Below are 18,159 nucleotides of genomic sequence, written 5' to 3' on the forward strand. Positions count from 1 at the left end.
ATAAAAAAGCTCATAATTAGGTATTCTATCACTACATATATTATAAATACGAAAGTGTGTTTTTTTCTAATTTTTTAGGGTTCCATACCCAAAGGGTAAAAACGGAACTCTATTAATGTCACTCTGCTGTCTGATTTGGTATTCAGTATAGAATGTTAAGGCTCCAAATACACGTCCGGTTTTTTCATCAGGTCCCGTCCGGTCCGGCTATCTGAAGGCATAGGAGCCATACATTTACGTAAAATCCACGTCCGGTCGGGTAACCTGATCGCTCATCCGAGCCGTAAGCTGCCGTCAGGCGTTTCAGGTTTTATTGTCTATCCGGTTGCCTGAAGGCGCGTTCTGCATACTTCACGTTAGAGACGAAATAGACGTCCGGTTTTTCCTTCCGGCTTGCCAGCAATGTTGCCAACTTAGTTTTTAGGGGTGATATACTTTTATATCGACCCTAAAAACTAAATAAGGGTATAATTTTGTTTTTTTTTTTTTTTTTGAATAAGAAAAATTAGGGCCTGGAGTAATTTTAATCTAGCCAATCGTATTTATTTGTTGACCTAGCAGCTTAGCAATCACACTAATATTATAAAGGCGAAAGTTTGTATGTGTGTGTGTGTGTATGTTTGTTACTCCTTCACGCAAAAACTACTGAACGGATTTGGCTGAAATTCGGAATGGAGATAGCTAATATCCTGGATTAGCACATAGGCTACTTTTTATCCCGGAAAACCAAAGAGGTCCCACGGGATTTCGAAAAACCTAAATCCACGCAAACGAAGTCGCGGGCGTCAGCTAGTATCTAATACGCTTTAATAAATCGTATTAGACGTGTATTTGGAGCCTAACCCAAAAACAAATATTGAATTAGAAATTCAATTAAATTCTTTTTCCGAGGGGATCCCATAGGCACATGAAAAAGGAGCCAAAATTTTTTTTTTCTTTCCCTGGTATGTGGGGTATCATTGTTAGAGTTCATTGAGTAGAGTGGAAAAATATTTTTTATTTTTTTATCTTAAAAAATAAGAATATGGGGGGAGGGGCTGTCAAAGTTGTCAGTTTTTGGCTTTTTTTTGTGACGGGGGCTATCTCAAACACTAAACTAGTTAGGAATATGATAATGGATATATGTGGGATGAGACGGGGGGCCACACACACCTCTATCCCATCTCCCGTAGGTAGGGAGGAGATAGGGTAGGGGTAGAAGAGGTGGAGAGGAAAGGTGAAGAAGGTGGGGTAGATGAGAGGGAAGATGGGGGAAGGCAGGGGAAGGTGAGAGAGGCGGGCGAGAGGTAGATGTTGTAGAGCTTGGAAGAGATGGAAGGTGGGGAGAAAGTCGGGGGAGATTAATTTGTTCATTTAATTGTCAAAGTTCTTTCTGAGTTTTATCATGGCAAGGCTATATATAGCAGCACTTAGCACTTAAGGTTGACTCCTAACGACGGAACTCCTCAACGGCTAACAGCGAAACTCTTAAATATTGAATGAATACCGTTCACTTGTGATGGTATTGTTAAGAGTTACTATGTAGTAAATTTAAACCTTATCTATCTTCTTTCAGAACAAACATGGTCAAATTTTTATGCCTATGGACTTTCAATCCTTTACCGACTTGAACGTAAAAGTTCCTACTAAGCATATAATATCTATTGAGGATATCACAATCAACAAAGAGCTTGGTATGGGGCAATTTGGCGTGGTCCAACAAGGCACTTGGACAACTGGAAATCAAAGAGTAAGGAATCTATCTATACGTCTTACTAATACTAAAAGTATAAATGCGAAAGTGTGTCTATCTGTCTGCTACCTTTTCACGGCCCAACAGTTTAACCGATTCTGATGAAATTTGGTACAGGGTTAGCTTATATCCCGGGGACGGACATAGGCTACTTTTTATCCTGGAAAATCAAACAGTTCCCGCGGGATTCCTAAAACCCATCCGCTTGACCGATTTGTATAAAATTTGGTACTGAGGTAGCTTGCGTCCCTGTAATTGACATTGGCAACTTTTTATCCCGGAAAATCAAAGAGTTCCCACGGGATCTTTAAAAACCTAAATCCACGCGGACGAAGTTGCGGGCATTCTCTAGTATAATATATTAAAAGCGAAATACCACTAGACTCACTGACTAATCACGAAATCTCAGGAACTATAAAGCCGACAAACTTGAAATTTGGAAGGTAGGTTCCTTCTAGAACGTAGGTATCAGCAAAAAAACGGTTTTGAGAAAATCCCCCCTCAGGGGAGTTATGGGGGACTTATTAATTTACCTTTTAAATTTTGTATACAACCAAGTTATATTTTTATTGCATACATACAGCAAAATAATATGATGTTTATATGTTTCAGCTGCAAGTTGCGATTAAATGTTTAGGAAATGAACGTATGACGTCAAATTCGACAGAGTTTCTCAAAGAGGCCGCTGTGATGCATAGTATAGACCACCCCAACATTGTGCGACTGTATGGCGTTGTCTTGCACCTGGACTCTTTAATGCTGGTTAGTAAATATGAATACAATCATTATTTTAGTAGTTGTTAAATTTATTGCTCTCGGGCAGGGTGGTTGGAGGGTTGACCGTCTTGTCTGTCAAGAAAACCTATAGGGTACTTCCCGTTGATCTAGAATCATAAAATTTGGCAGGTAGGTAGGTCTTATAGCACAAGTAAAGAAATAAATCTGAAAACCGTGAATTTGTGGTTACATCATTAAAAAAAAAAAATATGTTTAAATTTTCAAAGTAAGATAACTATACCAAGTGGGGTATCAAATAAAGGGCTTTACCTGTACATTCTAAAACAGATTTTTATTTATTTTTATGCATAATAGTTTTTGATTTATCGTCCAAAATGTCGAAAAAAATACCCCAGTACGGAACCCTCGGTGCGTGAGCCCGACTTGCGACGGTTTTTTATTATTAAAATTTAAGAGGCCCTTAAAGTTAAAGAAATTTGAATATTTATTTGAAGACCACCTTCAGACGAGAGAAAAAAAAAGAAGAACACTTTGCAGAAATAACGAAATTTTGGATTTAGTATACATTTCAATTACCGTTTTTGGCATTGTGCGATCAAAAAAATTCTGTGAATTAGTTTCTTCCATTTATGGAGTTAATAACTTAAAATTAAAAATTTAAAACCCCCGACACAAAAACCTCTGATTTTCTTGGATTATAGCTAAGAACACTCGATTAAGCCACCTTTCGAACAAAAAAAAACTAAATCAAAATCGGTTCATTCGTTTAGGCGCTACGATGCCACAGTCAGATACATAGTTACACAGACACACAGATACACACGTCAAACTTATAACACCCCTCTTTTTGGGTCGGGGGTTAAAAATATAATGTATGGCTCGTGTTAAGGTCACTGAGCTGGCACCACTGCGGTCGCTTCTGGAGTGCCTCCGCGAGGTCACCCTGCGCAGTAACTTTTCGGTGGTGGTCCTCTGCAATTTCGCGGAGCAAATCTGTGATGGAATGACTTATTTGGAGAACAAAAGACTGATACACAGGTATTATAGACTGATAAAACATCCTTCTTAACAGAGTACTGCATTTGGACCTCAAACCCCAACTGCAATTTTCTGTTCCATCTGTATAAACCCCTAGTACGGGCATTCAGTGTGAATTGCACATGCACGCAGTCGGTCGGCAGTTGCGATGTATCAACTGCAATAGTACTGCATCCAAACTACAATTTTGCACATAATTCGCAGTCCAAATACAGTCTGTCTGTATACACCTCTAGAACGGGCATTCACTGTTCGTGGACTGCGCCGTCGTTTTGCAGTTGTATCAACTGCAATAAAATTATTTAACTGCAATTTTGCAGTCGGATTGTAGTCCAAATACACTCCATCTGTATAGATCTTTAGGCATTAGTGTGTACTGCACATGGATTGCGCAGTCAGAAGGCAGTTGCGTTGCATTGTGTCAACCGCAGAAACTGCATCCCAACTGCAATTTTTAGTCCTAATTGCAGTTCACCTGTACAGGCCTCTAGTAAGGGCATAATAGAATAATAGTATGTTGCAGGTACAGAAGTCCGTTAATAGATAGTTTATATAAAAAAAAAATGATAATTGAAAGGCATTTTTATGTGTATTGCCTCCGTATTTAAATATGCTTGTTTGCGTAAATTGCGGTAGTCATTTCGGCTTATACAAGCTATACATGAGTATGTACATATTTTAATTTACTATACCCAACTAAAACAAGATTATTATATGGTTTTCAGGGACTTGGCGGCGCGGAATATATTAGTGTTTAGCAAAGATAGGGTAAAAATCTCAGATTTTGGCCTGTCTCGAGCCTTAGGCGTCGGGAAGGATTACTACCAGACAAACTACAATGTGAATCTCAAATTACCTGTCGCTTGGTTAGTATATATTTTATTTATTACCTGACTATGGCCAAACCAAGAGGCCCGATGAGTCCAGTAGTTTGAGCTGTACGTTGATAAATCGGTCAGTCAGTTAGTCAGCTTTTCCTTTTTTATATACAGCTTAATTGCAAATTAATGAATAAATACTACTAATCTATAAATAATACTAATAAGTAATTAATGAATAAGTACTTTTATTGTACACCACAAAATTAGTACAGAAAAACACAATGCTAAACAAAAATTATATTTAACTAGAGGATGCCCGCCACTTCGTCCGCGTGGATTAAGGTTTTTAAAGATCCCGTTGGAACTGTTTGATTTTCCAGGATAAAATGCCTACGTCAATTACAGGGATGCAAGCTACCTGGGTACCAAATTTCATACAAATCGGTTAAGCGGATGGGTTTTTTAGGACTCCCGTGGGAACTCTTTGATTTTCCGAGATAAAAAGTAGTCTATGTCCGTCCCCGGAATATAAGCTAACCCTGTACCAAATTTCATAAGAATCGGTTAAACTGCTGGGCCGTGAAAAGGTAACAGACAGACAGACAAACAGACACACTTTCGCATTTATAATATTAGCATGGATTAATATTATATTTAATATCGTAGGTGTGCACCAGAATGTATTCTATACTTAAAATTTACCTCATCGAGTGATGTCTGGGCATTCGGCGTGTGCTTGTGGGAAATGTTCACTTACGGGTTCCAACCGTGGGCTGCCTTCTCTGGTCAACAAATACTTGAAGCAATAGATGCGCCCAATTTCCAGGTGAGAAGTCCCATTTATTTGTTTATTTGATACACAATACAAGAAAGTTGGCGATCTACTACACAACATGCTAACTAGACACTGTAACAGGCTTGCGACTCCTACGCTCCGCCTCAGGAAGGTCCAAAAGTCATTTGTGGGAATGGGTATAATTTTTTATAACAAAATTCCTCAATCAATTTTGGTTTTGCCTTTTGAGACCTGCAGCGCGCTCCATGCGCGGGAACTCGATTGCTTTTATACATGGCATAATATTGTATATCAAATCTTTAAAAAGAGCAACCGCCGAGTTTGTTGCTGGTTCTTCTCGGTACGAAAGGCATTCCGAACGAGTGGTAGATGCTTTTGACGATTCAAAAGCACTTGTAAAAGTTTATTTGAATAAAAATCTATTCTATTCTAATATAGAGCGGTGATAGCTTTAACGGTAAAGGAAAACATCGTGAGGTTATGTTCTCAAAGGTGTGTGAAGTCTGCCAATCCGCACTTGGCCAGCGTGGTGGGCTATGTCCAAGCTCTATTGATTCTAAAAGGAGACTCTTGCACAGTAGTTAGTGAGTAATAAGTAAGTGAGCCGATGATGGGTTGATCATGATGATTGTGAAGTTGGGCAACGATAACTTGGACCTGTCGAGATTTTAAGGGTTCCGTACCTCAAAAAAAAACCGAACGCTTATAGGATCACTTTGTTGTCTGTCTGTCTGTCTGTCCGTCCGTCCGTCCGTCGTGTCTGTCAAGAAAACCTATAGGGTACTTCCCGTTGACCTAGAATCATGTAAGGCAGGTAGGTAGGTCTTATAGCACAAGTAAAGGAATAAATCTGAAAACCGTGAATTTGTGGTTAAATCACAGAAAAAAAAAGTGTTTAAATTTTCAAAGTAAGATAACTATACCAAGTGGGGTATCGTATAAAAGGGCTTTACTTGTACATTCTAAAACAGATTTTTATTTATTTTTTAAGCATAATAGTTTCTGATTTATCGTGCAAAGTGTCGGAAAAATGCCCTGGTACGTAACCCTCGGTGCGCGAGTCTCGCACTTGGCCGGTTTTTTTTAACAATTTATATATTAAGAACGTTTTATTTCAGCGCTTGGAGAGACCGGAGTGCTGTCCCGACGCATATTACTCGTTGATGCTGGAGTGCTGGTCGCATGATCTCAATAATCGGCCGAAGTTTAAAGACTTGTGCACAAAGTTACGCCAGATCAGGCCTGACGAAGTAAGTGTTTGTTTTAAGGTTGCCCGTCTTACGCGCTTCCCCATACAAAAGTAGTACGCCTATTATTCTATTATATAAAGAATTTATGGTACTACTAAAAGTATAGTCGCAATTCAAAAACTAGAGGATGCCCGCGACTTCGTCCGCGTGGATGAGATCCATGGGGCCATGACTACTGGTACCACGGCGATAAAAGATGGCGGCCTGAAAATAGCTGTTCTATTTAGCAGCCACCGGTCTCGCCTAAAGAAGCCTATTTTAATTTGCCTAAACCTAAAATTAGTATACTAAAAACGCGTTTGAAAAAGAATGGTCCAAACTAGCAGACTTTCTCCTATAAATATAGTAGGTACTATGTTAAAATTCACCGAGTGACAGAAAAACTATTTCACTATATCTATCGCTCTCTATCGGCAGTTAGCGGGTAGTAGTTGGGTTTTAGTGCTGTTTGACTTTATCTTTTAATTATTACTCATTCATATTTTATACGTAATTCCTAACCAGGTTCAAGCCACTGTCAGTTACAAGAAACCGGAAGATGGCAGACGATGTAACTTCCTCGAATATAAAGTCGGGCAAAGGATAACCGTCCTAGCAAGGGAGTAAGTTGTGTTATCTATATTATTAAACAATTTCGTATATTTGATTCAAATTTTGCAACGATTTTTGCAATTAGGTACTTCTACTGAATCGATATTATAGAAATTAGCACACACTTTTCGTTATCACAATACAATATTATGGGATTTTCAACTTCTGTAAAATATCGGAAAAAATACCCGAATACGGAACCCTCGATGCGTGAGTCTCACTCGCACTTGGCCGGTTTTTTATTAAATTGAAATCTAAAATGTTTCCAGGAGTTTCACCAAATCCGCAATGTGGTACGGAGTTCTTCCGGGTGGCGCTTGCGGTTTCTTCGATCCTAACCACACAAAACCGTACTTCAATAATGAGGTAAGGAAATCACTAAGGCGCTAGGTCCTTAGCAGTTGGGAACGAGAATGTTTGTGTAACTAACTTTGGGTAAATCGTGTGCCACAGAAATCCTAAAGTTCTGGTAGGTCGCGAGTGCGCGTGACTCATGCTTGTGTTTAAGTTGTATCGGTATAAGTAAGGGCCGGCGCACATATGGCGGAGCGCAGAGCAGAGGATAATGTCGACAATACTTTGACTGTGAAAAATGCTCTGCGCTGCGCTCCGCCATATATGCGCCGGCCCTAAATGTGTGCGTTTGCGATTGCTTGCTCGCGACTGATTGGTCCGACAGGCACGCACACTTACGCACTGTCCATGCATACGTCATCATCATCATCATGATCATCGCATCACCTCACCTCTGCGGGCCTCCTCTCAGGCTGAAATCTATAGAGTGCACTTTGACCTTTTGGCTTAAGCCACTGTTAAAATGAGACAGCGTTATACCGCTGGCATAAATCTGTCTCGTTTTAACTAAAACTTAAGTCTAAGCAAAGTCAAATTGTTTTCTATTGATTTCAACCTTGGAGTGAGAAGGGTTTTGGCCACAGTCTACCGCGCTGGCTAAGTGCGGATTGGCAGACTTCACACACCTTTGAGAACATTATGGATGTCTCAGGCATTTTTCCACACGATATTTTCCGTCGCCGTTAAAGCAAGTGATATTTTAATTACTTAAAGCGCTCATAACTCCGAAACATTAGAAGTGCTTGCCCGATATCAACCCCTGACCTCGGATTAGGAGGCAGACGTCCTAACCACTAGGCTATCACACCAGTATACGACATAACCACAAGTAAAGGTCACGCGTGCTCTTGAATTGCAAGAACTATACTCTGTAAGCCTTAAGTTACTTTTGCGAGTACAGTTTGAAGTTCTAGTGTGTTCGCGATGTCCACAACCACAGTTACAAAGGTCACTGTGATTGTGGAATCACAAATCAGCTATCTGCGTATAATTAACCTGGGTCGCTATTGCTCCAGACCGCCTCCAGTTCGGCCGGATCTAAGCTTAAGGCCGTGCATTAGACAAACAGTGATCGGCTGACTCTGGTCTCTGAGGCCTCATTCGCACGAGAGCTTTTTTAACGTCCGTTAAAAAAGCGTTCAAATAGAACAAATGCATTCCCAAGTGTCTGTTCACACGTCAACGCTTTTTTAACGCGCACTTTGTATTTTCAGCGCAACGCCGAGTTTTGACGCAACGATTTTTTACGCTCGTGCGAATTAAGGTTTACTCAACTTATGAGGGAATGAAAATAGTTAGTATATGTCATGTGTACCGCGCGCATCGTTCGCTGCAAGTCAGCCGCTCACTGAATGAGTCGGCAAGCAAACCCTGCAAATTGCGTACATTATTACGCGCTGTATACACCCTCCATTTATAAAATAGGGAGGTACAATGGATGCATTCAGCCGCTCACTGTTTGCCTTATGGGGTTACACGCCCTAAATCCCATTTTGTGTCCATTTCGCAATATCCATTATCGCTTTCATGACCTTTGCTTCTTTCCCGAATTCAAGTCCAATTAAATTATTGAGAAGCCATTCGTTTCATTTTCGTGGGTTTCATTAATATTTCGTGTAGGCTGCATTTTTGTTTCTTTTTATGGGAATCTCATTATTAATAGGGATTATATTATTATTTTAAGCTTTATTTTACGTTGCTACTGTTAAATGACCATGTCCACACCAGGCGGATGGGTGCGCACGGCGCATGTCTCGGCCGAACATTCACTAGGCATAACCATACCGATCGAGCCCTCGTCTAGGCATGTTTTATATTGCCAGCAAATTGAAAAAAAAAATTTATAACTTTACATAGCAAATTGACCTTTGTTTATACCCTCGTAAAGCACAAATTCGCGCAGGAAAAAATAGAGAATGTTCCAGAATTGTCACGAATTTTATAGGAACCGTGAAGCCATGTGCTCGGTGTGGGCATGACTATAATATACGATATTTATCTCATCTCAAAAAATATTTATTTACAGAAAATACTACATCAATTTTCCGATGCATCTCTTATACACTCTCTTTTAAATACTTTTTACTACAATTTTAAAATCATCTCGTTCAATCGGTTCAAATCATATCGTTCATTCGGTTCGTTAATTTCGAATTAGTTCTGAAGATGAATCCTATATCCCGAAATTACGATCATCTAATCTTTAATACAAAAACATTTGACTGAATATCAATTATATTTCGTGACGATAAATGGTTAAGATTACCTTCTTATGCTAGTACCTCCAACCGCACGAGTTTTTCAGACCACAAAATTCGGTTTTCGGTTCCGAGATATGACCGCTATGAGCTTCATATTTCGCTCGGAGTCACCCTAACCCTGTAAAGTACAATAGCAGTACATGTTTCCGTATTATTTTGAAGAGTAAAAAAGCCTTGTAGTAAAAAGTGTTACCCCATCTTTGCATATAGCGCGGGGCTTTCGTCCCTGGTTCACTGTCACCGCATCCAAATCGTAACTCCTCACGATCCATTCGCTCCTCGCTGCTGAGGAGCGACGTCAAACGTCACACATTCACGGGCAAACGCACTATAGAAAGGAGCATGATATCGAGTCCACAGGGCGAAGTCAAGCATACGGGCCACGTTGGGCTCGACGGGGCTTACTTCGGTGACCTATCTTTCTTGGATCCGACTGGATGTGTAAGTATTTCGGCTGCTTTTTACATTACCATTTGCCTGCCATGTCTGTTGAGAATGAGCGAAATTCAAGTAGCATCTTTGGGTTGCTTTGGATACTCAAACAAGTTTGATCAAACTTGCGGCTAAGTTTTATCAAAATCGTTTGAGTGTCTATGTATGTTAGTCTTGGTTATATTTTTTGAAGCGAAGCTTTTTACGGACGTTCGGGAAGTAAAATTAAAAAGGAAGTTACCGTGCTGTCAACTTTTACGGGACTCATACGAGATAGCAACTTCTGATTTTTACTTATTCGTAGACTGACTGATTAGACTGGACTGGACCGATCCGGTATGGTTGAAATAATCTTGAAACAGAAGTTTCGCTTCTGCTGGGTGTCCCTCGTCGCTAAACATTTTTTTCGGGTTGTGAATAATTGGTTAAACAAATTAATGACCTCTTTGACTTTCTTTTATACACTTACTAGTGGTGTTTATTGATATTAGAACAATTGCAGCCTCCCCGCCAGATTGTGACTCCGTACAAGCCATCGGAAGACTTGGAGGAAGTTCCGCTCATCAACCCCAATTCGCCGTCTCATTTGACTGCGACCACGTCTACCTCACCTTATCCGCTATTGAGCTCAAACAAACCTAGAAAGGACTGCGACGAAGTGGACTTGTCTTGTAAGTAAATCTATAATAACTAAGAGCTAACCCACCATCCAATAGAGCCTTGGAAATATTGACAGGGTAACGGCACCGACGAGCAGTAAGTCTAGAAGTAGACTGAAGTTAGACGCACAGATCAGGGAATAAGGATAGGCGAGAACCATGGCAAGTTATTGCGTTTCGCGATCGCTTACCTTACTCTAATATTACATGTTTGCCTGGTGGAAGGCTAAGTCCATGGCAAATAGTTACCCTACCGATGAAACCGTGCTGTCGAACGATTCTGCGTTCCGGTGCCATGCTAATAAGAAACCAATAAGGGGTCAGGGTTAAATAAAACTGCCGTACCCTTTCCAAGTTTGCCCGCTTCCATCTAAGACAGTATAATCACTTACCACCAGGTGATATGGCAGTCGGTGAATGAAACCCAATCTCATTTGACATGTATTTTTTATCAATCTAAGGATTAATATTTCGTAGTTTATTTTATACCTATCGCTCGGAGAAGTAATGAAGAACCAGCCAATCTCAAATGAGTTTGATGGATTTAATTTAGTTAAGATCACTAAGTTGACGAATTACCCCACTGGTCACGGGGAATGGTCTCAAACAAAGTTGTATCATTATGTGGTAGTATTGTAGTTAAATATACTGATGGCTTATAATTATTCCGTTTCAGACGACGACGGAAGATCCAAAGGTTCAAAGAAGCCACATAAGTCAATTTTAGAATCTGCAACTAGTAAAAGTCTCCTTAGCAAGGTAAGGACAAAGGTATAATTACTAACCTTCGTCTGTCTTCCGGAAGTAAAAGAAATGGTATCATGCTCATTCAGGGGGCACGGCATTACCCCCGCCAAGACGAGCCAAACGGCCGCCGGGGTTTTCATATCTCGAACTATAAAGTCAGTTCATAAGGGAACCCCTTAGTATGAAAGTAGTGTGTAAAACTTTCCGTAGTTTGAAGGCAACTTTATTAAGCTATAGATATTTTGATATAGCCCGAATATGAGCAACTATATTATTGATTTAAGTATTTTAGTTTGTATCACATTAAAATTTTGAAATAGTTCTTTACGTTTTAGGTGAAAAGCGCTACATTAGGCCGATCGCATAAAACTGAAGACTTTACGAGAAACGATGAAGTCCACGAGTACCATGAAATATCTGATACTGACACGGTAAGTTAAAGTGGAGAAAACAAAATCGGTCAAGTGCGAGTTGGATTCGCACACGAACGGTTCCGTACCATTGTACAATGTGTACAGTCAGCAACAAAGCTAGGTTTGCACCCGTTGATAATCACTTGTACTGGCGCATGCAAACTTAGATTTGTTGCTGACTGTACGAGAAATAACATTATCTTTATCTATAAAACATAGTATGACAGCAAAACTCGCGTATTTTTTTTTCTTTTTTTTTAAAAAAGAATATTAGCCATGCTAATCATGACCAATACTCCCCTTTCCCCTCCAATTAAGCGTAAAGCTTGTGCCAGGAGTGGGTACGACTATAGTGCAACGGGTGGTGTTTGAACCGCCGACCTTTCAGAATTCAATCCGCTCCTCAACCGTTGAGCTATCGAGGCTATTTGTCCGGAGTATGCCTGACTAGTTTCGTACCCATCCGGGGTCCTTTTTCAATGGGACTCCCTCGCGACCAGTGCTTAGGAGACTAGCGTCGCAAGCAGAGACCCATCGAAACTCCCGGATGGTTTCCAAACTAGTCGAGTATTCTTCGACAAACGTGTGAGTTTAGCCCTCATACTTTATACTAATTATAGATGTTATTTCTTGTACAGTCAGCAATAAAGCTGGGTTTGGAGCTGCCAGTACAAGTGATTATGGACGGGTGCAAGTAATAATGAATAGCACTGAATAGAATTAAATATCACTTGCTTTAAGGGTAAAGAAAAACATCGTGATACAATACCTGGCATGCCAAAGAGTACTCCATAATGTTCTCAAAGGTGTGTGAAGTCTGCCAATCCATACTTCGCCGACGTGGTAGACTGGCACCTTCTCATTCTAAGAAGGTGCTGTGTTCAGTAGTGAGCTGGCAATGAGTTGATCATGATGATAATACAATATGAAAATTGTTGCAGGAAAGTCTAGCGGCGGAAATGAGAGGCGAAGGTTTTCCTGAAAGTCCCGGAATTGTAATTAAACAAGTTTATCTTATTTACCCCTAATCTACTATCTACTAATCCATACTAATATTATAAATATAGAAGTGCGTCTGTCTCTCTGTTTGTCTGTCTGCTAGCTTTTCACAGCCCGGATACTGTTTAACCGCTTTTTTTTTTTTAATATTTGGCAAAAAATAATCATTACACAAAATCTACTTATTACATATAGTTACAAACTTATTAATAGATATAGCATAGAAGACATAACATTTCCGAAATAGCACCTAATTTACAAAAGTTATAGAAGCATTAAGCAGAACAGTAACTAAATGGTAAAGTATACATTATTGTGTAAAAAAGTAGCAGTAATTGTTAAAAAGAAAAATTACAAACAACAAATAAAAAATAAGCAAAACATGATATCTTATCAAGTTATCACTTATATGACAAAATTTAGTACAAAGGTAGCGTGCATTCCGGGGAAGGACTTAGCCTACTTTTGATCCCGGAAAATCAAAGTTCCCGCGGGATTTTTTAAAATCTATATCCAAGCGGACGAAGTCGCAGGCAACATCTAGTTTATTATATGTCGTTGGCACAATGATAGAACCCATCCCGCAATTCCAACAACAACTATGCAAAATTTTGGCTGGTATAGGAACGCATACGTGATACACAAAGAAACATTCTTTTTATGATTTCTTTCAAGAAGGATGCCAAAGGGGCCCTATTAGTAGCCTCCGCTATCCGTCCTTCCATTCTCTTTCTGATTGTCAATTGCTAAATTTGCAATACAATGATGTAGTGGTGATAATTTAAAACTAAAGCTACGATGGCCACAATAACAACAATTCATTAAAAAAAATAGATTTTAAAATAAAATTAAACTCAAGTAGCGCCAACTACTTGCTTTAGTTTGAACTACCTCGTAACTATGGTTCGTATCAATGCGTAACGTTATCGTTTCAAAAATAAAGACTAGATGGCGTAAATAGTATTTTGACAACACAGTTCTCAGATACGAAACTAGATGGCGTTGACACAATATTATTATTATTATTTATAATTCATCATTTTTGGTATTCAATTAAATATTTAATGCCAAAAATGATGAATTATAAAATATAATAATAATATATTCTTATTCCTTTACCTTCCTTGAGTCTTTGAGAATCCCGTTGGAACTCTTTGATTTTCCGGGATAAAAAGTAACCTATCTCCGTCCCCGAGATGTAAGCTAACCATGTATCTTTCATAAAAACCAGTTACACTGTGGGACCGTGAAAAGCTAGCAGACAGACAGTTAGACACACTTTCGCATTTGTAATATTAGTATGGATATGGATGGATTAGTGTGATTTTGGTAGTATGCAAAGTTTATTTTAGGATGATCTTTTACGATGGTACGGGACCCTTCGTGTGCTTCACCGGCGTTTCAATCAAAGAATTTCTTTTAGAAAGGAAAATTATTCATTGGGAAATTGAATGTTTTACAGATACAAAAGGGATGTACCGACTTCAGCCAAAGCTTACTGGACGAGATGGAAACCATATTCCGGAGTCTCGATGACAGACAGGATGATGACGTGAGTAGCTATTTTTCGAATATAACTTAAATATGGTTTGGAAATTGGAACGAACCATGTTTCGACTTCAGATTGGATTTTCTTATCTTGCGCAACCTAATAGCCATAAAATTCCTTGTTTCAAGTCTTAGGAGTCGCGTTGGCAGCTCCGTCTTCTACTTGATTCCGTCTTAAAACTTTTTTTATGTAACACTCATGTAAATGTTATAAAATTACTAGCTAATTGCCCGTGGCTTTGTCCGCGTGGATTTAGGTTTTTGAAAATCCCGTGAGAACTCTTTGCATTTCCGGTATAAAAAGTAACAATACAAACACAAAACAATAGCTATACCCATGCGACGTGAGTCAAGGACAAACCAAACACACTTTCGCATTTATACCTAATGTGGGTAATGATTTTCTTAGCGATTCCACTCAGAATAACAAAAATATTGTTTTCTTCATTGCTTTTACTGTTAATTTTAATAGTCCAAAAATCTATTCCAATAATAGATAATATTTTGCAGACGTACGATGAAAAAATCACAACATATGGATTCAAGTCGTCCCATTACAGATTAGCTTTTATTTGAACTATCCATAAGTTATAATCTATCAGTATTTATTGTATAATTCGTTTTTATTTGTAATTGGCATTGATTGAATCAGGTTCTTTTATATTTTCGGACACTGGGTAAGAAAAGACCTAACTGTGTTTTAACAGTTAATTTATCGAGTGCAGTTTTTTTTGCTAGTCTTAGATACCTACACCATCATTCATAAATTAACAACGTAACTGAGAAAACCCTTGATACAAAAAATTATACACAAATAAAATTAATGATTTGATTGAGTAGATTCCTAAAAGCTTTCTCAATTATAATTTTCCGCCTGTAAATAAAATTCCTTGTTTTAATTAGTAATATCTAATTGTAAGAGATATTTCCTTTGTAAATAGACCTATTGAACTAATTATTATGTATTTGTTTTGTAGGAACTCCTAGACTATAGTCTGATTTTTATTTCGGTAGAATACTGTGGACTTGTGTCTTATTCGGTTAAAAGTCAGTTTTCTGTATATTAATATATCTGTTGTATGTTTATGTGTTAGTTGACCCATCCCGACTTCGTATGGGAGAGCATACCCATAATTCTATTCTTGACCCACTTCTCGGCGCTATTTAATTCCCTCGCCTTCGGCGAGGAGGCTTTGGGTTTTAAAATTTGAGCTCCGACTGTAATTTTCATCATTCCGCACACGTTGCATAAATATTTCATCATGTTCTACCTATTATTATTATTATATTTTTGTGTTGAAGACCATTAAAATCGACTTTAAATTATCTTGATTTTTAGACTTGTTCGTTTTATGTAAATATTCTCTACCTACTCTAAATCATAAATTATATCTTTTAACGAGATTTCATTTCAACTTTCAACAACGTTATTTAAAAATCCCCTAAAATTAGATTTTATCAGTAACACCAGTAACACCATTAAACCATTTTAACATTGCACTATAGTTATGTTTATAAACTCAGAATTTTTTCCTCTTTCATTAGATATCCTACTCGAAATAATATTTTTGGAGACCCTCCCTTTTTTGGATGTAACATCCGTCAGGTCGATTTTTTTCGTATACAATTTAGCCTATGTCACCCGAACCATAATATCGAATAGATTCACACCTCATTCATCAAAATCGTCTCAGTAGTTTAGGCGCTACGGTGGAACACAAATACAAACCTACAAACATAGACTGCTAAAATCATAATCCTTCCCTTTGGCTTTGTCGTAGTCGGGTAAAAAGTCGCCTAGTTCTAACATCATAGACTGCACCCTATACCTACTACTTAAATACATTTTTTTACGACACTGTTTTTGTAAAAAAATATGAAGCAATAGTTTCAACTTTTGGCTTGTTAATCAAACTCCCTATACCGTATGTAGTTTTTATACGTGTGTGTGTTAATTCGTGATTCGTATGTATTTTTGTACCTACTTATTGAGCATTACATTGTGTACATGTTTTTTTGTTAACGTAGCACCTTTCGCTAAATATTTTACTTTTGAATACTTTATTTTTTACGTGGCGTTGTTTAGACTAAATGCATAACTTTATACTTTATTTTAAACTGTTCGCTTGTACGAGTACTTGTAGAACATGGCTTCTGTATCTCTTTGGGGCATCGAATTCGGGTGACTCGGTATTCTTTGCATTTTCAGAACGAAAAAGACGTGACGTGAAGAAAGATCTACAACCGTGATCAATTTCAGCTTTACAGCTCTTATACTTTATTTTTAAAATGTCTATGACATACAGACAGACGTTCTCTGTTACCCTAAAAATTCCGTTGCCTGCGGCTCGTCTTGCAATAAGCGAGCAACTTAAAATAAATGAGTCTATAGTACACAAAGACACGTTTTTTCGAATGCAATGATTTATTATTCTGATTTTGTAGATAACCTTTGAAATATTTACACGTGTCGTTATAAAATATGCTTGCGTTTTCAGGTCAGAACTAAACAGAACGAGATTGAAGCGGCACTAAGGTAAGCGTTTGATTGGACTCAACGTAGTTCAATCGTGAGTTTGCACCAAAAAATTAAACATGTGGATGTTTGTCAGGTCGTCACATAAATGCTGAATCTCATAACTAGTTTTTAAGCCCCGATCCAAAAAGAGGGGTGTTATAAGTTTGACGTGTGTATCTGTCTGTGGCATCGTAGCTCCTAAACTAATGAACCGATTTTAATTTAGTTTTTTTTTTTTGTTTGAAAGGTGGCTTGATTGAGAGTGTTCTTAGCTATAATCCGAGAAAATCGGTTCAGCCGTTTGAAAGTTATCAGCTCTTTTCTGGTTACTGTAACCTTCACTTGTCGGGGGTGTTATAAATTTTTAATTTACACTTGTGTTGAACTTGTATTCTGTTACAACCCTAACTATCGGTCATATTATTATTAGGATTATCAAGGGTATATACTGACGATCTGTTGCAGTACCCAAATAGGTGTAAATATTTTTATAATTTTATTTCATAAAGGGAAGAATGTCGGGTGCCATGAAAAAACAATAGTAATAATATTTAAATATTATTTTTAAATTACATTTGATGTAACTAAATTCTCTATTTTCGGCAAAGGAAAGTGTTTTATTGGAATTCCTATGTATATTATTAGTTTAATTTATATCAAGCTAGCGAGAATAGTAAGTATTTTACGAGTGATATTTTATAGCCTAGTGAAGTAAAACTATAATGATAGAAAAATTACTATCAATAAAAATTGTATCTCTTTTTGAAACAAATAATAAATAAATACCATTATTGCTGAGTTACTATTTCCGAAGTGACATCAATAATATGGGCAATCAGCAATATGGGCTTATAAAATCGATACATTTCGGCTAAATCGACCAGTTCTAACTCCTCAGTCTATTAGCGCCCAGCTAAGGACCCGGCTTCTGCCTGAGCTGCCTTCAGTTAAAGACTATGAATAAAAACTCCGGTTCGAATAACCCTTCGCTAGGGTCGCGCGCGTCACGTTTAATAATAAAATACATGATATATTATCCAAGTATGATAGCTCTGAAATTGTGTGTAAAGTGTGTATCTTTCAATAATATAAACTTTAAAAAAGATTAGAATAAAGTGCGCGAATAATCAAAGTTGGTCGGTTTTTCATAAACACCAGTGTCCTCCACCTAACAGTTCGCACTGAAGAAAATGGAGAAAATTCTTTGACAGATTTCATTTAAAACCGAATCCACACCGAAGAAGTAGTGGGCAATTGGGCAT

At 38.1% G+C, this 18,159-nt stretch overlaps 1 protein-coding gene and 1 long non-coding RNA gene across 6 annotated transcripts in view; one reads left to right on the forward strand and one right to left on the reverse strand.

Moving 5' to 3' along the window:
* The window catches only part of LOC123880598 (activated Cdc42 kinase-like), a 28,719-nt gene that overhangs the window by 4,535 nt on the left and 6,025 nt on the right, over positions 1-18,159 (forward strand). The window contains exons 4-18 of one of the 5 annotated variants that reach the window (XM_045928788.1): positions 1,556-1,729; positions 2,345-2,494; positions 3,360-3,508; positions 4,234-4,374; positions 4,996-5,155; positions 6,244-6,375; positions 6,880-6,977; positions 7,236-7,332; positions 9,792-10,022; positions 10,516-10,684; positions 11,349-11,431; positions 11,755-11,850; positions 12,774-12,827; positions 14,294-14,383; positions 16,878-16,915. In XM_045928788.1, the coding sequence (XP_045784744.1) occupies positions 1,556-1,729; positions 2,345-2,494; positions 3,360-3,508; positions 4,234-4,374; positions 4,996-5,155; positions 6,244-6,375; positions 6,880-6,977; positions 7,236-7,332; positions 9,792-10,022; positions 10,516-10,684; positions 11,349-11,431; positions 11,755-11,850; positions 12,774-12,827; positions 14,294-14,383; positions 16,878-16,915 (1,862 nt within the window). The remainder of the gene's footprint in view (positions 1-1,555; positions 1,730-2,344; positions 2,495-3,359; positions 3,509-4,233; positions 4,375-4,995; positions 5,156-6,243; positions 6,376-6,879; positions 6,978-7,235; positions 7,333-9,791; positions 10,023-10,515; positions 10,685-11,348; positions 11,432-11,754; positions 11,851-12,773; positions 12,828-14,293; positions 14,384-16,877; positions 16,916-18,159) is intronic. The other 4 variants (XM_045928789.1, XM_045928790.1, XM_045928791.1 and 1 more) reach the window with 4 other exon arrangements.
* The window catches only part of LOC123880603, a 32,538-nt gene continuing 29,915 nt past the window's right edge, over positions 15,537-18,159 (reverse strand). The window contains exon 5 of the long non-coding RNA XR_006799297.1: positions 15,537-15,551. This is a non-coding gene — a long non-coding RNA (uncharacterized LOC123880603). The remainder of the gene's footprint in view (positions 15,552-18,159) is intronic.

The sequence above is a fragment of the Maniola jurtina genome, chromosome Z (assembly GCF_905333055.1).
Source record: "Maniola jurtina chromosome Z, ilManJurt1.1, whole genome shotgun sequence".
Taxonomy (NCBI): Eukaryota; Metazoa; Arthropoda; class Insecta; order Lepidoptera; family Nymphalidae; genus Maniola; species Maniola jurtina.